General features: G+C 47.9%; 1 protein-coding gene across 2 annotated transcripts in view; it reads left to right on the top strand.

Annotated features, from left to right (window-relative positions):
* PTPRG (protein tyrosine phosphatase receptor type G) overlaps positions 1-17,268 on the top strand; it is a 701,884-nt gene that overhangs the window by 600,467 nt on the left and 84,149 nt on the right. For both annotated transcript variants that reach the window (XM_021695223.1, XM_044921263.1), the window contains exons 11-12: positions 3,253-3,302; positions 5,028-5,805. In XM_021695223.1, coding sequence (XP_021550898.1) covers positions 3,253-3,302; positions 5,028-5,805 — 828 coding nt within the window. The remainder of the gene's footprint in view (positions 1-3,252; positions 3,303-5,027; positions 5,806-17,268) is intronic.

Below are 17,268 nucleotides of genomic sequence, written 5' to 3'. Positions count from 1 at the left end.
ATTTTTGCAAGAGAGAGAGAGCGTGAACCGGGGAGGGAGGGGAAGAGGGAGAAGCAGGCTTCCCGCAGAGCAGGGAGCCTGATGCGGGGCTCGATCCCAGGACCCTGGGATCATGACCTGAGCCAAAGGCAGATGCTTAACTGACTGAGCCACCCAGGTGCCCCCAAGTATGCATTTTTGAGAAGTAGGGCCCAGTGTACAACACTGAGCAACAATTAGGATTTAAGTCTTAAAAGGGAAGAGGAAAAGCATAGAGAATTTCACAAAAGCCTTGCTCAGAATAATTGGGTTTCCCAGTGATGAAATTTACATCTGGTTTGGGAGCATGAGGAAGCCAGGTAGACTCTTCACATTGTAATAAACATAACACTATTTATATTCTGTATAACATAATAAATGTTATCTATTTGCCTCAGTGTGGTAAATATAATAACAGTAATAATAGCAAGTGGTATCTGCAGAATGGCTCACAGTTACATTTTCCCATTAGTTATGTCATCTGACCCCGTGGCAGCTTGTAATGTACCTGTTATTTTACAGATGGAGAAATGATTTTCTAGGCAGTCAAGTAACTTGCAGGAGAAATTACTTGGCTACTAAGAGGGGTCTGAATTTCTTATTCCAAAGCCCAATCATTTTTACACAGCAACAGACCACCCCTAAAGAGTAAATATTACCCTGTAACCCCAGTAACTCAACAAAATGAACGAAAAGATTGATTGCGTGTTCAAAGCCTGTCTGCAGTTCTCAACAGTCTTGGAAAATCGTGGTTCTGGAGCTTTCTCTCTGAGCCACGGACTCATCAGGCAGCCTGAAGCCAACGGATCCTCTCTTAGCATGGCTTAAAATAAATAAGCAAAATACATAGGAAAGGGAACCAATTATATCCAAATACAGTTGTCAAAATATTTTAAACAAACAAATTTGGATGTAGTCATATATGCTTTTTTTTTTTATTAAAGCATTGAATGACAAGCAGTAGGTCTGTTGCCTACTGTGATTTCTGAGTAGTGATGAACATAAATGATGCTCCAAACTAGCTATGACAATTAGAAGGCAGTGTAAAAATATCTGACTTAGGTCAGAGACAAAGCCACCGGTCCCGCTAGTGTGGCTGAGATTTGTTGCCTGCTTTCATGGTGGAAGGAAACGGTACATGTTAGTGAGAGCTTAGTGGGAAGGCAGATGCCTTTTCTCCCCCGTCCCTGGATCCCATTAGGCCCGTGGGCACCAGGTTCAGTGCTTTGGATCTGAACGGTCCTGGAGAAACGTCCTCGTCATTCCGGCTTGAACCAGGCAAGAGCTGTTCGCTTCCAAGGCTGCTGTGTTTGACCTGGTTGTCCTGACTTCTAGATGGGTTCTTCTCCACGTCCGTCTCTTCATACATTGGACCTCACAACTGTGCAAAATGAATGTATCATTAGGTCGGGGGTTGCAGACTGACATGCCCCTGGGGCCACGCAGGGAGCCTGTACAGAGGAGAGGAGGGTTATCAATGGGAAGCTGGAGATCCTACATCCACCAAAAGGAAGTGAGGGAAGCTCAGCCCCAGCAGGAAGGAGAGTTCAGTTTTACCGAGTTAGTTTTACCGAATATTGTGATTTTTCAGGATAAGAGGAAATTGGGATTTTTAGGTTGAAGGCTACTACAACAAATTCAGTTTTTAAGAAAGCTTGCCGGCCAAACAAAAAACTATGTCAGTCATTGGCCACTTCTGGTTTAGGTAAAAACAACAGGTATACATGTTATTTATTTTGGCATTTAGCCTTTTTTTTTTTTTTTTTTTGCAGATTTTTCAGTGCCATGTATATATAGGAAGCAAACTTTTAGTTTATATAACAGTACTGTTTTTTGAGATAACCACAAAGAGGCATTTTTTTTTAAATTACACTGTTTCCCATTATTCACAATAGTGAAGCAACCCAAATGTCTACTGACAATGAATAGATAATAAAATGTGGCATATATATGCATACAATGGATTATTATTCAGCCTTGAAAGGAAGGAAATTCTGACACATGGTCCAGCATTGTATGAACCTTAAAGACATCATGTGGAATGAAATAAGCCAGTCACAAAAAGACAAATACATGAAGTAGCTAGAGTAGTCAAATGTGTAGAAAGAGTGGGGGAAAGGGGAAAATGGGTCTTGTTTAATGTGTACAGAGTTTCCGTTTTGAAAGATGAAAAAATTCTGGAGATTGGTTGCACAACAATGAAAATATACTTAACACTACTGACTTGCACACTTAAACGTGGTTAAGATGGTAAGTTTTATGTTATGTGCATTTTACCACAATTAAACATTTTTTTTTCAGTTCTACTGTTTACAGTACTAACATATGGCCAAAAAATACTGCAAGAAGGAGGAACAGCAGCATGAGCATTGTGTGGATCATATAAGAATTTGACCACTTAAAGCAATGATGGCAATATCTTATAGGGTTTCAAAACTTTAGAAAAAATATATGACAATACACAAAAGGTGAGGCAGGCAAATAGAGTTAAATTATTGTACAGCTCTTATGTTTTTAGCAAGTGGTAAAAGTACTAATTTAAGGTACACTACAGTAAATTCAGGATTCTTATTATAATGACTGAATGGATAATATAAGAAATTATAAACAAAAAATAATAGGTATTGAAGGTGGCTTGGTCAGAGGCTCTTGATCTCAGGGTGGTGAGTTCGAGCCCCATGTTGGGTGTAGAGATGACTAAAAAAAGATGATAATAATAAACTTTAAAGAAAGATAACAGGTAGGAATAGTGGAATACTATGATTCCACTTCTATGAAGTTCAAAGATAGACAAAACTCTAACAGAGGTCAGAATTGTGGTTACCTTTCGGAAAGGTGGGGTAGGTATTGAGTGGGGTGTATTCACACCTGCTGGGGTCCTGGAGAACATCTGTATGTCTCCGTACAGGTGGTTTACAAAGAAAATTAATTAGACTATATACCTAAGCTCTGTATATTTATTTAAGTTGTACTTCAAAACAGAAAACAATAAAAATTCAAAAAAAATTTTTAAACTAATAGCTTAAGACAAGAGCCAGCAAACTATATAGCATTCTGAAAGTTTTTTAATGATTCACAAGCTAAGAAGGGTTTTACATTTTTAAGTGGTTGGGGAGAAAGTCTGCAGAGGAATACTATCTGGTGACATGTGGGAATTATGTGTAAAGCTTAAGTAAAGTTTTGTTGGAACTATAAAAAAAGTGTATTGCTTACAATGTAATATCTTTGTTTCAGCTAATACTACTCGAATATTCCAAGGGACCAGAATAGTTAAAACAGGAGTGGTAAGTAGCAGATGGTAATTGCTTTGTCGCCTCCCGTGGTTAATTCACATGCAATTAAAACTGTCACCACGAGGTGGCAGTATGATGTTGTTAAACTGCTCATGAAGAGGTGAAAATCCAGAAGCAATTACATTTCTCACTGTTTATGTTATGAAAAGAAGCTATGCAACAGAGTTAAAGCAGTTGTGTTACACTGTATAATTCTTATCAAGATAAAAACTCTCCAGATTTTAAATTATTTATCATCTGTGGGATCATACAACATAGGAGTGCAAAAGGTCTCTTCCAAGCCCTTCATTGGACATGTGCTAAAATTCAGAGGTTGTCATTTCCCAACGTTACATGGATTTGCAAATTTCTGGAGCCTCAATTAATATCTAAGCTTTGCCATTTCTAGTGTAACTAACAATCATAATATTAATCACAGTGTTGGTGATAACAGTAGTAGCCTAAAATTTACTGGCGTTTCCTGGGTTTTAGGCACAGATTATTTTATCATTTTATTTACTCCTGGCGGTATCCCACGAGATTGGTGTTACTGTTTGTTCCCATTTTACAGGTGAGGAAACTGAGGCCCGTGAGTTAAAAGTGATGCCTCCCCCAGACGGGGGCCTGTCAGCTCAAGCCCAGACCATCTGACTTCTCTGTCTTGGGTGCCTTATCTTATGTGGCATTTGGCATTTCATTAACCAGCTTCAGAACCTAACATTTGCTAACTCGACAATCCTTAAACTACAAAGTTTCCCAACTACAATATGGTGATCATGTTATGAAATCAAAGTTGTTCTGGCTGTGTTGTTTTGAACCGTAGAAGTGATGGGATGGAGATCTGGATTCTGTACACCAGGTTATAAGAACTAAAATTAAACGGATAACTTAGAGCAACATTTCTTGTTTTCCCCAAGGTTCAGTGTGTGGCTCCCACATGTAAGCCCCAGTTGAGTATGGTGGGAAGAATGAGCTGAGGCTCGCGTACAAGCAGCCCTCCCTCCAGCCCTTAACATCTCTGTGCCTCGGTTTCCTGACCTGTAAAATGGGGTGATGATCCTACGTGCCTCCGGGGTAGGGTGGGAAGGCCCGGCACACAGTTGGTACTTGTTAAATGGAATTTCTCCTGTTGCCACATACGTGGGCGTAGGTTTCGCCGTGGATAGAGCCCGAGACTCTGGAAGTTGCGGCAGCTGTCAGCCCGTTGCAAAGCGTGCCGTGTTGGGTGTAACTCCTGCCTCTGCAGCGCGGGGGGCCGCTCCGGAGGGCTTTTCTAGACTTCACTGCTGGGTGCTCTCCACAAGGGCCACTGGTATATGAAAATGCAAGGGCTCCTGTCTCTTCCAGTGCCACCCTGGGATCATTCGGCCATCCGATCGATGTTGCCGGTTTATTACTTAGCTGATACTTGTCTTTACGCCAACTTTAATGGTACTTTTTTTTTGGCAGTTGGCTTCCTCCTAAGCAATCAGGGTGAAAAGTTGGGTTTGATATGCTAGTTGAAATTTTTAATGCACTCAAAGTCGTTGTAAAACCATTAAGACCAGAGGTGGTCAACCACGAATCACCTCATGTCGGCTTTGGTACCGCTCTTCGAGAGACCCTGTGAGGAAAATAAAAGATGAGTAAAACCCATTAAGGGTCATAACCAGGGCCTCTTTCCCAATCCTGATGACTGACACCACTCTGCTGTCTCTTCTGTCCCCTCTCCCGCCCTCCCTGGGTGACCCCTTGAAGCCCACGGCGTCTCCTGCCTCGTCGGCCGACATGGCCCCCATCAGCTCGGGGTCTTCTACCTGGACATCCTCTGGCATCCCCTTCTCATTTGTCTCCATGGCGACTGGGATGGGCCCGTCCTCCAGCGGCAGCCAGGCGACCGTGGCCTCGGTGGTCACCAGCACGCTCCTGGCCGGCCTGGGGTTCAGCGGCGGTGGCATCCCCTCCTTCCCCAGCACCGTGTGGCCCACGCGCCTGCCCACGGCCGCCTCGGCCAGCAAGCAGGCCGTCAGGCCCGTCCTGGCCACCACGGAGGCCTTGGCTTCCCCGGGCCCCGACGGCGACTCTGCACCGACCAAGGACAGCGAGGGCGCAGAGGAAGGGGAGAAGGATGAGAAAAGCGAGAGTGAGGATGGGGAGCGGGAGCACGAAGACGAGGGGGAGAAGGACGCCGAGAAGAAGAAGAGCGGGGTGACCCACGCCGCCCAGGAGCCGAGGCAGGACGAGCCCACCGCCACCCCCTCGTCTCCCAACAGGACTGCCGAGGAGGGCGGGCATCAGACTCTGCCCGGGCCCGGGCAGGACCACACTGCCGTCCCCACACACCGGCCCGATGCCGTGGGTGGTGCCCGCCCTGGCCTGGACGCCGGCTCGGTCACCTCCACGCAAGTGCCCCCCACGGTCACAGAGGAGCGTTTCGAAGGGAGTGATCCCAGGAGGCCCCAGATGCCATCGAAAAAGCCCATGTCCCGAGGGGACCGATTTTCCGAGGATAGCAAATTTATCACGGTTAATCCAGGTAAGTGGCCCGGTCCTCACCTGAGGCTCCACGCTGCTGTGAGCAGGCTCGTCCTTTAAAAAAAAATAGGGATGGGAGATGAAGCTCCAGAAAGTGCTTAACGTTCCTGAAATTGTGTATGTCCCTGGCATAAAAGATGTGTGTACGTGTATCTGTCTGTCTGTCTCTCTGTTTTTTATTCTAATAAGAATAACCTCCTCTCTCTTTGTGGCTGGAATAAGACCTTCTGTGATATTTGTTTCCTGATAAAATCTACTTAACTCAGAATAACTTCAAGGATTTAAACTACACAATGAGGGGCGTCTGGGGGGCTCAGCTGGTTAAGCGTCTGCCTTCGGCTCAGGTCATGATCTCTGGGCCCCTGGATCAGCAGGGGAGTCTGCTTCTTCTCTCCCTCTGCCCCTCCCCCTGCTGGTGTGCTCTCTTGCTCTCTCTCAAATAAATAAATAAAATCTTTAAAAAGAAATAAACTACACAGTGAAGGAAATGAATAAAAAAAGACATCGATCTTAAGAAGTTTCTTCATTAAGATTTCATTCCTTATTCACTTACTCAGCACCTGGGTTTAGGGACTGTTTGGTGCCAGGCACGGGGTGGGTACCATCCCGGGGGCGGGGGGGAGCACAGCCCCTGCCTCTTGAGGCTTGCTGACTGCCTAAAGGACACAGCGATGGTGACACTGAGCTAGCGCGCCCGCTGGGAAGCTAGGAAGCAGGGTGGTACAGAGCAGGCAAGCAGGGTGGCTGGCTAGCCAGGAAATGAGCTAACTGAGGTTGAAGATGGTGAACGGTAACAGGAAAGAAGCAGGTACTGTTAAAGAAAATCATGAGGAGGGCAGGGACCCACTTGACGAACATAGGCAAATCTGGGGATGTGACCTGCACCCTGAAACCAAAAGCATGAGATGCCCCAGAGTGGGGAGAGCTGGTGTTAGCCCACCGTCCTCGCCCAAGCAATGGGGCTCTCTATGCCAGAGCCCCGTTTGCCGTATGCATAACCAGCTTATGGATGGTGAGGCCAGGGCGTGGCTGGTCTGGCCTCCGCCCTGAGGTGGTGATCCCCGTCACCCTGACCCATAGTGATTCGGTGCTCTTTCATGTGCTCAGATCCTACCAAACCATCCTGATAGTCTCTGCCAGGCAGCCGTGAGCATGAGGGGTTGTTATTGTTGTGAGGGGTTTTCTTAATAAGAAATTCTTCTTTTTGCCAGACTACAAGATGTTTAGCAACAATTTTTTTTGCATCTAAGCTGTTGTGGAGTTATAAGAGTGCAAAAAAAAAAAAAAAGCAACTGGTAAATATTTATTTGCTTTTGCACTTGTAAACATTAAAATTCATCTAAAGCTGAGATCTCGTATGTTAAGATACAACTTAGAATAAATTTTCATGTTTTGAATTACGTTGCTCCTTAAAGCTGGTATGGACTCATTTTTTGAAGTTTGGGTTTCCTATGGGTGTTGCTCAGTTTGTCCTGGTTTTCAGGAAAAGTGTAGAGTAGCCTTCTGTGGAGTTGAGTGGAGGAAATACTGGGCCGCTTATAAAGCTGTTTGAAGCCATTCTGACATGAACGGTGACATTTCCTCTAGGAATTACTGTAAGACAGTAGAATTTCTTGCATTTGAAGATATTAAATATTTATGGAGTACCCGCTGTGTACTGGGCACCGCATGAAACATTGGGAATAGAACACAGATCAAGGCAGGCTTCTGTTCTTCCGGGGGTTTCTGTTCTAGTGGGGGAGCTTGAGGATATTCCAGTGAACAAGTGCGTAACGTCAAATAGTGGTGCGTGCTTGGGTTGGGGAGGGGGGCAGTGCGGCATCGAATGGTCACTTGAGCAGAGACCCAAGTGGTGAGGAGGTAACCATGTGGAGATCCTTGGAAGAGCATTCTAGGCTGCAGGAGGAATAGCAGATCCAGAGACCCAAAGTCGGGATTGATTTGGGAGTGGTCGAGGAGCGATCCCAAGGCCAGTGTGTGTGGACCCTAGAGAGTCAGGAGGGAGGGATAAGGGATAAGTTCACAGATGGGCAGAGCTCAGACCAGGAGGGGGCTCATCATCCATGCTGAGGATTTGATTGTAATTGAAATGGAAAACCAGTGGTGGATTTTAACAGGAGACTTGCTCATCTGATTAACTTTTTTTGAAAGACCCCTCTGGCCTCTTTGTGGAGATTATACAGGGGAGGCAAGAGGGGACGCAAGAAGCCCAGTTAGGAGGTGATGGCAGTGGCAGCTTGGACCAGTGGGGTTTCTCCGAAGACTAGTGGTAGACCTTGTCGAGAACGGATTTTCAAGCTTGGGCGGCTTTGCCTGTGGACTCAGGGCTCTGGCAAGGAGGTCTTCTCTGCCTGTTCCTCTTAAACGCGTCTTTGCCCGTACTTCCGACAAAGATGGCTGTTGAGAGCTTAGGTTGGGAGTGTTCATACCTCGTGAGACTAGAGAGCAGTGGGGGACCTGGGCCAGTTCCAGGTGGGAGGCAATGAGTCATTGGGATTGGTGAACCTTGCCCCAGGGCTGGGGGCGTGTGGATCTCCAGCTTCAACCATCGGGCATCCACGTGTGCCATCTTGGCAGAGTCTTGGCAAGCAGCTTCTGGAGTCACATCACCCCAGTAGCCTCTGCCCCTTATTCACTCTGGCTCCTCAGGCGGTCTCTGCTCAGCGTTGTCATCAGTAAAGTGGGGATAACAGGAGCTCTTGGTTCAGACGGGGCTGCAGATAAATGGAGTCACCCTTGCTGTCAGTCATGAGGAAGGAGGCGCTGTCCCCAGCCCAAACGCCACGAGATCACAATGGCGGCCATGAGGAGGCCCCTAGCAGGTCTTTCTTTTGTAGTCCTCCCTGGACATTAAGGAGCATGCCAAGACTCTGGTCCCCAATTAGCAGGCATTCAAAATGACCTCCAGGAACTGTGCTCTTTCCCCAGACTGGTAAACCAGAGCAACTCCCTCACCACGTTCATCTAGTGGGAAGGTTCACGTCTCAAAGCCTTGTGGGCCGTAGGTTTCTGTTGAAACTTGTCAGCCCCACCAGGTAGCACAAAAACAGCCAAAATAATATGTAAGTGAGCAGATGTGGTTGAATTCCAACAAAACGCTGTTTACAAAACCAGACAGTGGGCCTGGTTTGATCTGCGAGGAGGCATTTGCCGACCCCTGGTTTAAGTAGAAATACGTGTGTGCTTGTTGGTTGAGGAAGGATATGAGTGACTCAAGGGTAAAACCCCCAACCCCACATCAGTCCGTGATCCCCACTGCCTCACTTCGCTTCCAGCCCTTCTAGCCTTTCCCCGCCTGCCTCCTCCAGCTTGACATTTACTTTTTAAATAAAGCCACTCACCTTCATGTCAGTGGTGACTTATTTTAAAGGCTTTGCATGTACATTTGTTTAAATCTCATTTAGTTTTTCTTCACCGTAAGTAAACACAATTATTTTCAACAATCTTTAGCCTCCTTTTTTTTTTTTTTTTATTGAGAGAGAGAGAGAATCTCAAGCAAACTCCCCACTGAGCGTGGAGCCTGACAGGGAGCTCGATCCCCAAGACTCCAAGACCATCACCTGAGCCCAAATCAAGAATCGGACACTTAACCGACAGAGCCACCCAGGCGCCCCTATAGTTAGCGTCTTTGAAACAAGCATTAATGTTTAAAGTTACAAACTCTGTTCTGTTTTGACCAGCATTTCCAAAAGGCTTGTTTTAAATTCCCTTGATGTTTGGTGACATCTTTTTAAGTCCTGTGAGTAGTAGCTTTAATATTAATTCACAAGGAAGGAGAAGAGGAGTCCTTCTGTGGGAGAAGCAGCAAAGTCAGGCAACTAGAGAAGGCAGACGGGTGGTATCAGTGAGAGAGGAGGACCACCAGGTGGTGGACATTAGGGAGGAGTGAGGACCACAGCAAACCAGAGCGCACGTGTCTTCGCTAAAGAGGAAGCCTCACTCAGTTCCCCTGATCGTAGCCACTGAAGGTGTCTCACGAGCCAGAAATCCAAGTCTTTGTGCAGCATCTCCCAATTTTTAAGTGAGTCCCAATTTTTAAAACATTTTCTCTTTTTTCCTTCTTTCGTTTTTTTGTATGTTTGTTTGTCTGTTCATTTTCACATATGCCAAACTAAACACATCCCTGGGCCGGGGAGTAAGAAGCGCTGGTACTTGGCCTCGACTGTAGAGTTGATTGCCCTGGTTCCAGCTGCCCCGCAGGCTGGTGGGAAGGGTTAGAGGCCTGCATGCAGCTCCTGTGTCTATCTGCTAGCATCTACTAGCATGAAGCCCTCGGCGGGATGTGTGCCGCGTGGAAATCTGCACTGGCCCCTCTCTTAGGAGCACAGGCAGAACGTGGTGCAGGCATCCCCAGTAGCCAGTTGATGCGTGTGTGTGTGGTCCTTTAGCACCCTTGTGGGGGCTGTTCTGTCCTTGTTGCCTTTGGCCAGTGAGGAAACTGAGGCTCAGAAGGCTAAGGAACATGTCCGGACAACACAGAGCTCCAACACGGGCCCTGACTCCAGAGTCCAAGGGAGTCCCCCTCACATGGTGCTGCCTTCCTTCTGGCTTTGGGCTTATTCCCTGAGTGGGCAACACAAGATGATTTCAGATGACATGTTAATTATTAAGTGAATATTTGTGTGCTTTAGAAAAAATAGCAGTTTTCCATTTATGGCAGAGGTTCTCAGCCAGAGAGCATTCTGTCCCCCCTCTCCCCAAAGGCATTTGGCGATATCTGGAAACATTTCCGGTTGTTGTGCCTGGGGAGGGGGCTGCTCCTGGCGTGTAGTTGGGTAGAAACCAGGGCTGCGGGACGCCTGGGTGGCTCAGTCGGTTAAGCGGCTGCCTTCGGCTCGGGTCATGATCCCAGGGTCCTGGGATCGAGTCCCGCATCGGGCTCCCTGCTCTGCGGGGAGCCTGCTTCTTTGCCTACTTGTGCTCTCTCTCTATCTCTCTGTCAAATAAATAAATAAAATTAAAAAAAAAAAAAAAAAGAAAGAAACCAGGGATGCTGTTGAGCTTCCTACCCTGCACAGACTAGCCCCCCCCACAACAGACCTACCTGGTCCCAAGTGTCCACAGTGCTGTGCTTGAGAGACTCTGATTTATCATATTAATATAAAGTTTCCTTTTCAAAGTTCACTTGAGGAAAGAAGTAGTTAAGGACAGAAATAAGTGGTAGGACAGGTTCGTGAAGACAGGGCAGAAATGAATGTGGTGCTCAGCCGGAGTGTATGTAGGTGGAGGGCAATGTAGGAGACTTTATTTAAAATAAATTACGCCAGGCATTTGTATGGACTCTCCAAAGCACTTTGCAGCCAGGGCTAGTTTCATGGGTCAGGTTCCCTTTTTTGGAGGCGTTTTTGAGATTATCCTGCCTGTCCCTGTTCTTGGCTGTCATCTTCTTGGGAGGGCCAGAGGGCATCGGCTGGGAATGGCTTGAAGGAGTTGCTCAGTACCAGTGTGGTTTAGTGTCCTCCTAGAAAGTATCTGGGCCCTCGGAAGTTTCTGTCCCCCACTAGGTGATCTTTGAACTAGGACAGAGTCTATCTTTCTCGGTGTGGGAAACCAGACCCCGCTGAGAACAAGTAGAACATTCCACTGAAGGCTGGGGTCAGGAATTCAGGTTGTCATATGTATTTGACATAAGAGTTACAGGCTCTGTCACAACCGAAGGCCGAGTCACATGATGTTGCAACCAAGCGTCCGTGGTGGTGGTTTGGTAGGTCAGGACTAGCGTTATTTATAGGGCTTAGAATGAAATTGGGACTTATCAAACACCTTCAGTTTTCCAATGCCTAATTGAAGCAGACACGACAGACTATTGTTTGATTATCTGAGTGTGATGAAGGGAGCTCTCCGTGAAGGAGTAAGGAGTGCTTATTCGCAAGAACTCTGGGTGGTAATATAAATGGAAACACACGATGCTCTAATTCAGCTCGGGCACGGGAATGGGAGCCCAGAGCCCGTGGTCCCTTGCAGGAGAATGTATGTTTTTGTACCTGACAGTCGTGTCTCTGCAACCGTGGCTTAGGTAATGCTGGGGCTCCAGAAAAGTAAGGACGGATTTTGTGGCCCTGGAAAAAACCAGCCACCTTCTCACTTCACACCTGCTTGGGGGGGCTACCATGCAAACAACAAAACCAAACAGAAAATAACAACCGTTGGCGAAGATGTAGGGAATTTGGAACGCTCGTGCACTGTTGGTGGGAATGTAAAATGGTACAGCTGCTGTAGAAAACAATATGGTGGTTCCTTAAAAGATTAAAAATAGAACTACCATATGATCCAGCCATCCCACTGCTGGGTATCTACCCAAAAGAATTGAAAGCAGGGTCTTGAAGAGTTGCTTGTGCATTCATGTTCATAGCGGCATTATTTACAGTAGCCAAGGGATGCACATTTGGGTTGTTACCCAAACAGATGAATGGATGAATAAAATGTGGTCTCTACATACAATGGGATGTCATTCAGCCTCAAAAAGGAAGAACATTCTGATACACACTGCAACACGGATGAACCTTGAGGACATGATGCTATGTGAAATAAGCCGGTCACAGAAAGACAAATGTATGATTCCACTTGCATGAGGTGCCTAGAGTCGTCCAAGTCATAGAAGCAGAGGGAGAAAGGTAGTTTAGCAGAGGCTGGGGGGGGGGGGGGGGGGAGATTGTGGTTTAACGGGTACAGAGTTTCCATTTTGCTGGTGAAAGACGGAGTCTGGAGATTGGTTGCCCAACAGTGTGAACACACTTGACACGACTGAACCGCGCTCTTAGAAATGGTTAGGATGGTAAATTTCATGTGTTTTTTTACCACAGTTTTTTGGGGTGTGTGTGTTTTTAAAGCAGCCGTCTTAATTCACGGATGTGGGTGGTTTTTAATGAGTGGTGTTACTCAGAACAAATATAGTCAAGTTGCCCGCAATTGAACCAGGCTGTATTCTGAGTGTGGTGTCCTTCTCTTGATCTTTCCTGAAAAGTGAAAGAATCCCGCCTTCGCCTACTCCTGAGAGTGGTCTCTTGGATCCAAGCTCATTTTAGTCTTGACAGCGTAGGGGTTGTTGTCCCATGGCAGAAGCTGAGCCCTTACCGTGGGGTAGGAAGTGTTTCACATGCGTCCATCTGATGCATCACTGCCTGTAGCATTTATAGTACATTGTACTCCGTTTTTATTTGCTTCTACTGGGATGAGAGCCAAGCCAGTAAAAGGCAAACAGCATTAATTCAGTGATGACATATGCCACTGAAAACTGTTTTTCTTTTCTTTTTTTTTTTTAATTTTTTTTTAAAAAAAGCAGAATGGAGGCACTTTACTCAGATTCTGTTGGATGCTGAGATAAAAGCTGGGAGGAGCAGGGCATGTGGGGAAGGCATTCATCCTTGCCTCCCCCCACCCCCTGCGAATGCTCAGAGCAGGTTAGTTAGCATCTTGCTCTAAGTTTTATATGGAAGACATTTCAGAAGGAGGCTCATTTTCTGAGTCCCCGCTCTGGCTGGCCTCCCTCTTCTTACCTTCCCAGCAGCCCTTTGTCACAGCCACGGGGGTAGAGGGAGAGGTGGGTATAAGTTACCCCCATCCCATTTCATCCTGGTGCACACAGACCAGCAAGATGCAGCTCTGGAAAGAGTATGAAAAAGGTCCATCCAAGGTCACTGAGGGGAATGGCCCCCATCGTATGGTTGGAGCAAGAGCCTGGTTACTTTCTAATTGATTGAAAAATAAAATCTCTTTGAAAGTAAGTATTGGATTAGGAAAGGTACCTTGTCCAGAAGCAGCGTCTTCTCTTGAGCCAGGTTAGTGACTTCAGAATCCTGGTCAGGAGTTTCTTAAACCATAAGTCTTGCTTTTGATGATGAGGCCTTGTGAAAAGACCCAAGGTCCATGTTGTTCTGCTCATTCCTTGGGTCAGAGCATGCCCTCCCCACCCCCAACAGACTGGAATTAGATGGGCTAGAGTGAGCTGCCAGCAGGGTCAGGGGTGAGGACAGCAGGTCTGGTGTGTGACATTAGGGAGCAGCGAGGCCTGTGGCAAACTAGGGACACATGCCCTGTCTAAAGAGAGTCTGCTGCTGGGCTCCAGCTGATGTTTGCCATGTGGGAATTCAGGCCAGTGTTGCCAACCTCAAACATTGCTGGTAGGCGAGCCCGTTGTTGGTTTATGTGAACTCTATTGCCTATTAATGTTGGCAGCTACTTCACCATCTAATAATAATTAGTGGGGGAGGGGTGCCAAGCCAGGCGCACGTGTGGGTTGCCAGTTCACACAACCCATGGCGGGCAGGAACCGAAGGCTAGTTCTGCTGGGAAAACCAGACCATCTGGATAAATCAGAGATGGAGATGAGGAGAGGAAAACTCCATTAACCCAAAGGTCCTGCACTTATCCTGATGTCAGGATTTGGGCATCGGGGCGGGGAGCATGCCCTCCAGGAACCAGGCAGCCAAGTTCTTGCAGGAGGCAGCTGGGTACAAGTAAAGCTCTGAATGAAAGTGAGCTGCGCCCAACAATCGGGAGTGTCTCATTCTGGGGGCACTGTTGCCTGGTTCAATCGGAAGGAAGAGAAGAATGAACTCTGGCTGCCTTCTCAGTGCCAGGCACTGTGCTTAATGCTGGACTGGTCAGGCCAGCCTCACGAGCATGGGGACCGTGCTCAGAAGGCCTTGTGCTGGCTCCACGCTCTGCTGTCCCCATCTTGAAGCTCTTTAATAACTTGCGAACAGGAGGCCCCCTGATTGCATTTTCCACCTGGCTCTGTAAATTATGTGGCCATAATTTGCACAATCTTCTTCACGTTGGATGATCTCATTTACTCCTTATAAGTCCTCTGAGAGGTAAGCGTCATGTCTCCCTTTGATAGAGGAGGACCAGGGTCTCAGAGATGGGCAGTCACTTACCCAAAATCACACAGCTAGAAGGGCCTGAGCCAGGATTTGTCATCAGGTCAGCCTGACCCTGAAGTGCATGATGTTGGTTGTACTCAATAGTTTATAGCGTGTTCCAGTCCCTGGGGGGCCTTAGCATGGGGAGGATCGTCAGGGTACTGAAGGTCCAGGAGCAGGAGAGTACATACCCAGCCCAGGGGGCACGTCATGTGTGCCTGGTGGTTTCTGGCGGTTCACCGTTTTATTACACTTCCTCCTTTGAGGGCACGCCAGGCCACAGACTGAGTCGGGGGGCAGGACAGGCGTTTCTGCTAAAGGACGGCAAGAAGCGTGGTGCGGTCTGGTCTCAGGGCCAGCTGTGTGGCTCTGCCTCCGCACCCGCAGAGTGCTAGCGCCCAGCTCGTCTGAGCTCCTGTGTGATTACCACTAGGTGCTCAGATGATATCACAGGGCGATGGCACTCTGCAGAGACCCAGTGAGCACTCAGCATCTGCCTTGTGCTGCTGGGGTGTTGACGAGGGAGGGGATGGGGATGCGGATGATCATCATCCCCATCGATAACATTAACCAGCTGCCAAATGGCTGCCAAGCAACATTCTAAGTGGTTTATATGTACTAGTTCATTGACTCCTCGCACCCCAGGGTAGTAGGAAATACGATTGTCTCCATTTATAGAGGAGGAAATGAATGCACAGAGAGGTTAAGGAACTTGCCCAGAGTTGCAGAGCTAGTAGGAGACAGGGCTTCTCTGCTGTTTTTCCATGTGCAGATGGGAGTCAGCCCTCCCTTTGGGGACCCTTGTAGTAAATAAAAGAGCAGGTATAATTGAGGGTGACGTGTACAGTAAGGGAAGTACGTGATGAGGGTGTGGATGAGGGCGAGAGTAGGTACACAGCATTGCTCAACGCCAGGCACATCTTCCCATTGAACTTTGCCACCACCTCTGTGAAGCAGGTTTTTTATGGAGGAAGAACTCCAGGCCCAAACTGATTCAGGTTATTGGTTGAAAGTCACATAGAAAGTGGCAGAGTCAGGATTTGAACCTGTGATCTGAACTCTACTCAGCCCTCCAGAGATACCACAGCCTGAAGGCTTGGGGAGGCCTCTTGGAGAAAGTAGCACCCGAACCAGGATTGGGGGATCGATGGGGGCTTCTGGGGGCAGGGTGGGAAAGGTATTCCTGGCAGTGGGAGGACAGGGACAAAGGTGGGGGGCGACCCACTGTGGCCCAGCATGGTCACTGGTTGGATGGGTGTTCCTGGAACACAACGGGGGTGGGCGGGGAGCAGCAGGAGATAATGGGAGGTGGGGAGGGGAGGTGGCTTGCTGTCCCTGAGGGCAGTGAGGAATTCCTCAGGAGAGGGACAGGAGCAGAGTTCACGTGGTTGCGTACAGATGCGATGAAATTCCAGGCTCCTGGTACCATGAAGGCAGAGCAGGACAGTGAATGTGATGATGAAATCACCTTTGTCAGGCCTCACGTGGACATCCAGGAGTGCTCATATTTTTGCCTGGCCTCTAGGGCCAAGCCCTGGGCACATCCAGCTGCCGGCGGAACAGCATTTTCTTAGGTCTGGAGCGCTGCAACGTGTTGCTGACTGAGGTTCACTTCTCCACCCCCTCAAAGCACAATGCGCACACGAGCACTGTGAAATGTTAGAAAGAGAAGTGACTCAGTCGTGCAACCTGAGGCTAGCTGGGACTTCCAGACCCCTGCTCTGCAGACCATGCTCTCCTCTGGCAAGTATTCTCTGAGACCGGAGGCTCCCCGAAAAGCTGATGAAAACCTGCACCCTCGCTTTGTGGGAGACGAGAGAGGGACAGACGTAACGGCCAATGCATGGGATTTCTGGGACCGTGGAATATGCCATTGGCCTTCACAACTAGACCATGATTCATAAGGCCCAGAAATCCTGGAGTGGCCACTGTTTACTGATTTTAGGATGGCAGAGATAGCCTGGAGCTGGTGTTTCCAATGACTGTTTAGAGATATGGGTGTGAGGGGCTATTTTGGCCTAGGGTCCTTTTCAGTGCTTCAGGATGAGTAGGACGTAAAGTTTGCATTCAGCCTCCGCCCCTGCCTGTCTACCATGTTAGTAGCCCAGGCAAGAATCCTTTTCTGTCAAGAGACCAGGAGAAAAATAAGATGTTGGGAGTTCCCCCAGGAGGCCAAGGCCTCCTGGGGGCGCGGATATTGAATTCACTGGACATGTGGCCTGTAATGTCAATCCTCCTGCCATAGTTTCCTTTAACAGGACCTTCCGGTCTTTTAAGATACTCCCAACCATCAGCCAGATAGTTGCCCCGCTGTGCCGCCCCCTGCTGGAGCCCAGCACAATTATTCTTGTTTGTAACTGGTTCTTCAAGGCGGTCACCAGAGCTTTGCTATTAAAACATTAGGCCAAGGGAGAGATTGCACACCTGATCTTGTCAGCCTCAGCTTGCAACCCTGCAGTAGCTTCCAATGCTCTTGGGACTAGAACGTGTTCTGAATTCAGCTTACAGGGCCCCAGCAGATGTGGCCTCTACCACTCTATCTTGGTTCCCCTCATTCTCATACTGTCTCTCCAGAACACCCATCTTCCCCTGCACTCAGC

This window comes from Neomonachus schauinslandi, chromosome 1 (assembly GCF_002201575.2).
Source record: "Neomonachus schauinslandi chromosome 1, ASM220157v2, whole genome shotgun sequence".
Taxonomy (NCBI): domain Eukaryota; kingdom Metazoa; phylum Chordata; class Mammalia; order Carnivora; family Phocidae; genus Neomonachus; species Neomonachus schauinslandi.
The sequence above is the reverse complement of the archived record's forward strand: the minus strand, read 5'-3'. Positions and strand labels throughout refer to the sequence as shown.